The sequence below is a fragment of the Fukomys damarensis genome, unplaced genomic scaffold (assembly GCF_012274545.1).
Source record: "Fukomys damarensis isolate Sample0158 unplaced genomic scaffold, DMR_v1.0_HiC HiC_scaffold_35, whole genome shotgun sequence".
Taxonomy (NCBI): domain Eukaryota; kingdom Metazoa; phylum Chordata; class Mammalia; order Rodentia; family Bathyergidae; genus Fukomys; species Fukomys damarensis.
In genome coordinates, this window is record NW_022900947.1 from 1217751 (window position 1) to 1222097 (window position 4347).

The window sequence follows — 4347 nt, forward strand, 5'->3', positions numbered from 1 at the left end:
CAGGCCGCCCGTGCGTGGACTGCCACGCGTTCGAGTTCATGCAGCGCGCGCTGCAGGACCTGCGGAAGACGGCCTACAGCCTGGACTCTCGGGTGAGAGGGCGGGCGGGCGCCCGCACCCAAATCAGGGCCCCTTTTCGCCCCTACTGCCTGAAGTTACCCCCGGATTCTGAGCGCAGGTCCGTGTCCAGCGCACTGGGGCCATGTCCCATCTGCTGCGGCAGAGGACGGATCTCCAGTCCCGATCCAGGATACCGGAGGAGGGGATGAGTCCGAGGCCGGCCGAAAGGGACTGGCTGGAAAGAGGGTGTGGCCAGCGTGGGGATGGGAGGCCAGGCAGGTCCCAGCCTGGGGGTGGGGTGGGGGTGGTTAGAACCTTTAGTGACAGGAGCTCCCCGAGGTAAAAAGGACCCAGCCCCACAAGCCCCATGCCCCTCTTGTAGACAGTGCTGGAGGGCACACCCTAGGGGGCAGGTTTGGGGCCAGGCTCTTGGGGGCCCCTCACTTGCCTCAGGATTGCAGTGGGGTGCAAGACAAAGACACCAAGAGGTGGGTGTGTGTTGGGGAAGGCAGGGAGGTTGGTGGAGGCAGGTCTGAAGGGCAGGAGAGGGGAGAGCTGGGATGCTTGGGTGGGTGGAGCCTCAGGGAGCCAGTGCTTGGCTGTGCCACCCATATGCTTCTCTTTTCTCTTTGCTTTGCAGACGGAGACCCTCCTGCTGCAGGCCGAGCGTCGGGCCCTGTGTGCCTGCTGGCCAGCTGGGCGCTGACCACCCCAGCCAGGGTTGTCTTCTGTCAATAAACGCTGCCCACGCCCATGTCCTCTGTCTCCCTACTCTGACCACCAGTCTTTCATATCCCAGGAGCCCCGGGTTGGGAACCTCTGGGCCATGTTTTCCCCAGCTGTCCAGGTGGAGGGGTCCCTTAGTGTCACCACCAGCTCTGTGTGCCCTTGTCTATACAGGAAGTGGTCCTGCTCCTGCAGGCATCAGGCATAGCACTCAGTCCTGCCCCAGGCCTGCTTGTCCTCTGCAAACTCTGGCCGGACATCCTCGGTCCCCTGAGACTCCTCTGCATTGGGTGGGGACAGCAGCAGTGGGACTCCCTGGAGACAGGGCAACTGGACAGAGGGTAGGTGGCCAATGGTGGGTCCTGCCTAGGCATCAGGGACGGCTGGCTGTAAACTAGTGGTCGCCGTGCACATCTGCACAGTGTACACCCTGCCTGCAGCTGTGCTCCAGGTGAAGCAAGGACAGCTACTTCCCTGTGTCTGTCACATTACTGCTTTTGGCGATGAAATCAATACCTTTGTCAAGGGAAGGTACACATACTGCTAGAAATGAATCCAGGTACACAGGAGGGTGAGGCAATTTGTGTGGCCTCTCCGGGCTTTGGTTCTAACACGGGGCCTCTGTGCTACTGTCCCCACAGGAGGCCAGTCCTGGAGCCCACAGTCCCTGCTTCTGGGCCTGTCCTATTTTCTCCATCTCTCTTCTCTCTTTCCTTTTCCTCTTCTTCCTCACTCACCTGTTTGTGTATCTGAGAGACTGGGGATTGAGCCTGGGGAGCACTGAGCTTTATCCCCAGCCCTTTTTATTTCTTTTGATACAGAGGCTCACTAAGTTGCCCTGGCTGTGATCAACTTGCAGCTCACACATGGCAGGAAGTGGGAAAGAGGAGGTAGAGAATGTAGATTTTGTTCTAGGCCTGTGTTGCCAGACAGCAAATTAACACAAGAATATTTTCAGTGTAAGTATTTCCTGTGTAGCATTTTGGATGGACTTAGATGGACAGTGACTACCCAAAATCCGTTTCCCTGGGTGTCTTGTATTTCCCAGGCAGCTTTCAGCTCCTTGCACTGTCGTTAACTACAGAGTCTGAGACTTCAGGAGAATACCGAAGTCCCCTGAGGATGGAGTGCGTGCCAGCTAGGCTGATATGGGATGGCACCAGGAGGCTGGTGGGCCTGTTTCTGTCCATCTGTGGGGCCTTGGGGTCATAGGGAACTGGGACTAAAGGTGGACAGGAGTGGGGAGTGTGTTTTTTTGTTTCTGCCATACCCGGGGGCTTCACACTGGACTATATCTTCATCTTTTTTTTTTTTTTCAAAGATAGTCTCAGTAAGTCACTACACTGTCCAGAATGGGCTTGAGTTGTCAGCCTCCTGCTTCTGCCTCCCAGTGTCAGGATGACAGGTGTCATGCCTACCTTCAGAGGTTAGGTCTGAACAGAACGTGGACTCTGGTGGACAGCACTCGAGCAGCACAGTGGAAGGAGTGGCCAAGGGAGAGCAGCTGGGCTTCAGATGTATTTGGGAGCAGAGCCAGCAGGAAAGGGTATCAGTCAGCAAGGGCCGGAAGGCCACTGGATGGGGGCACCTGGGCAGGAAGGGGCCTGGGAGAGAAGGCTGTGCTGGCCAAGGCCCCTGTGGCCAGGGTGTGGGCAGAGAAGCAAGGGGCCCTCAGAAGAGATGAGCAGGTGTCCCAAGGGCTGGGAGGGAGCTGTGTGCTGCTGAGGCCAAGCCCATGTTGAAATGGGACCCACTGAAGCTGTGCTGGGCAGAGGTGGGGAGGCGGAGGGTGGGGTGGGGAGTCAGGGACACCTGGCTTCCCCATGGTCAAAGCCACTGGCATTCAGTCTGTCCCGGGCCGGGGCACAGCAGCTTCTGTAGCAGGGCTCTTCTTGCCAGGAGCCACCTGCCCTGGACCCCGCGTGCCCACCTGGCCACTGCAGGCTGTTTGGTCGGAGTTGGTCAGCAGCACCTTCTGTGCCGCAGCCGAGTGCTGTGCTGGGCCCTCTCCTTTGAGTTCCTTCCCCTTCTGTCTTTTCTGTCTGTAGAGAGGCTGGGTGATGACTTAGGCACTCTGAAGAGGGGCTGTGGTCTGCCCCAGGGGGAGCTGAGGCTGCTTTGAAGGTGAAGGGCACTTACACCTGGAGCCCAGGATCCTGCACCCACCAGGAAATGACCTCTGCTCACCCAGCCTCCCCGAGTTCTGCCACATTCCACATTCCTGCTAGTGTCACACTGCGCCTTCTGGCCCCCAGCCGATTTTCTTCCCTGTCCTGTCTCCTGGGCTCTGCTTCTACTTTCTTAAGACACCTTTCTCCCAGCCCTTGCCCCTCTCTGTCCCTGTTCCTTTCCCAGGGCTCCGGTGCCTCTGACTCCTCCCCCAACGCACGGGGACACGACCTTGAACCCTGTCCTTAGACACCCGTTCTTAGGAGAAGCCCTGACCCGCACCTGCTTCTGTATGGCGGGTCCCTGTTGTCAGCCCGCTGCACTGGGGTCCCGGGTCCACGACGGGCGACGCTCCCGGCTCAGGAGAGAGGAGCAAGAGAGGTTTTTCGGGGGTGCTGTGGGCAGAGGGTGCACGCCAGTTCCCTGAGTCGCCGAGGAGGAGACTGAAGCTCCGTAACTTGCGTTGCACTACCTCACCCAGGTGCGTGTCCAGGCCTCCATGCCTACCTCAGAGGTTGAGGGCGTCCGCTGGACCCTTGGTACCCTGACGGATTCTTGTGAACCAGGACCTCCTGGGCTCACATTGTTCCGGGGAACCTGAGGGCGGGTGGGGGGGGGGACACGACGACGCAGGGCTGGATGAGAGGACCCAGGAGCCCAGGGAGCCTGGCAGCGGGGACAGGTTAGGGCCAGCCCAGACTCTGGCCTGGGCCTGCAGTGGGTGGACAGGAGCCAGCAGTCTGTACACCGACCACCACTCTGCAGTCACGCGAGGGCCCCGCCCTCTGCCAGGGCTGTCGGGAGCTCCTAGGCAGTGGACTTGGCCTCTCCTCTCTCCCGGCAGTGCCACCTCACTATCCTACTTTCCTGCCTAGCCCCTCGCACGCAGGTGACGACCTGTGTACGCCTGGCTGGCCAGGGAGACGGTGGCCACTGTGGCCATTCCGGCCCTCGGCCCATGTTTGGGCGGTGGAGGCAGCTGTGTGGATCGGAGGCCGTGTGGGGTCCTCCACGTCACGTCCTGAAAGGTCACGGCCGGCCTAGACTTTCCATGCTTCCCTCAGAAACATGCAGGGTGAAGGGTCCCAGTTCCAACCCCCTCCCGCGCCACCGGCCCGGGCTGTCCCCCTCCGAGCCGCTGGGTGACCTCAGTGTGACCTCAGCCGCCCCCAAGTCCCAATTCCAAGTTGCAGCGCAGGTCGAGGGGCCTCAGGCCCGGACCTCAGACCTCGTTCCCAGGACCCTTCCCGAGCACGCGCCGCTGCCCTTCGTGAGGCGGGAGGGGCGCAGAGCTGCAAAGGGCTGGAAGCGTGAAGCGCGGACGACCCCAACCGCCGCCCGAACGCCTCCTCTCGCGCCCAGCATGCTGAGTCCGTGGGTCCCGCGCGGAAA

General features: G+C 60.6%; 2 protein-coding genes across 2 annotated transcripts in view; both read left to right on the forward strand.

Annotated features, from left to right (window-relative positions):
- CUNH4orf48 (chromosome unknown C4orf48 homolog) overlaps positions 1–825 on the forward strand; it is a 2127-nt gene extending 1302 nt beyond the window's left edge. The window contains exons 2-5 of the mRNA XM_010641909.1: positions 4–92; positions 179–306; positions 443–548; positions 701–825. Of these exons, the coding sequence (XP_010640211.1) occupies positions 4–92; positions 179–306; positions 443–548; positions 701–766 (389 nt within the window). The 3' untranslated portion in view covers positions 767–825. The remainder of the gene's footprint in view (positions 1–3; positions 93–178; positions 307–442; positions 549–700) is intronic.
- A 3088-nt stretch (positions 826–3913) lies between these two features.
- Nat8l (N-acetyltransferase 8 like) overlaps positions 3914–4347 on the forward strand; it is a 4580-nt gene continuing 4146 nt past the window's right edge. Inside the window, exon 1 of the mRNA XM_010641720.2 lies at positions 3914–4333. Coding sequence (XP_010640022.2) covers positions 3914–4333 — 420 coding nt within the window. The remainder of the gene's footprint in view (positions 4334–4347) is intronic.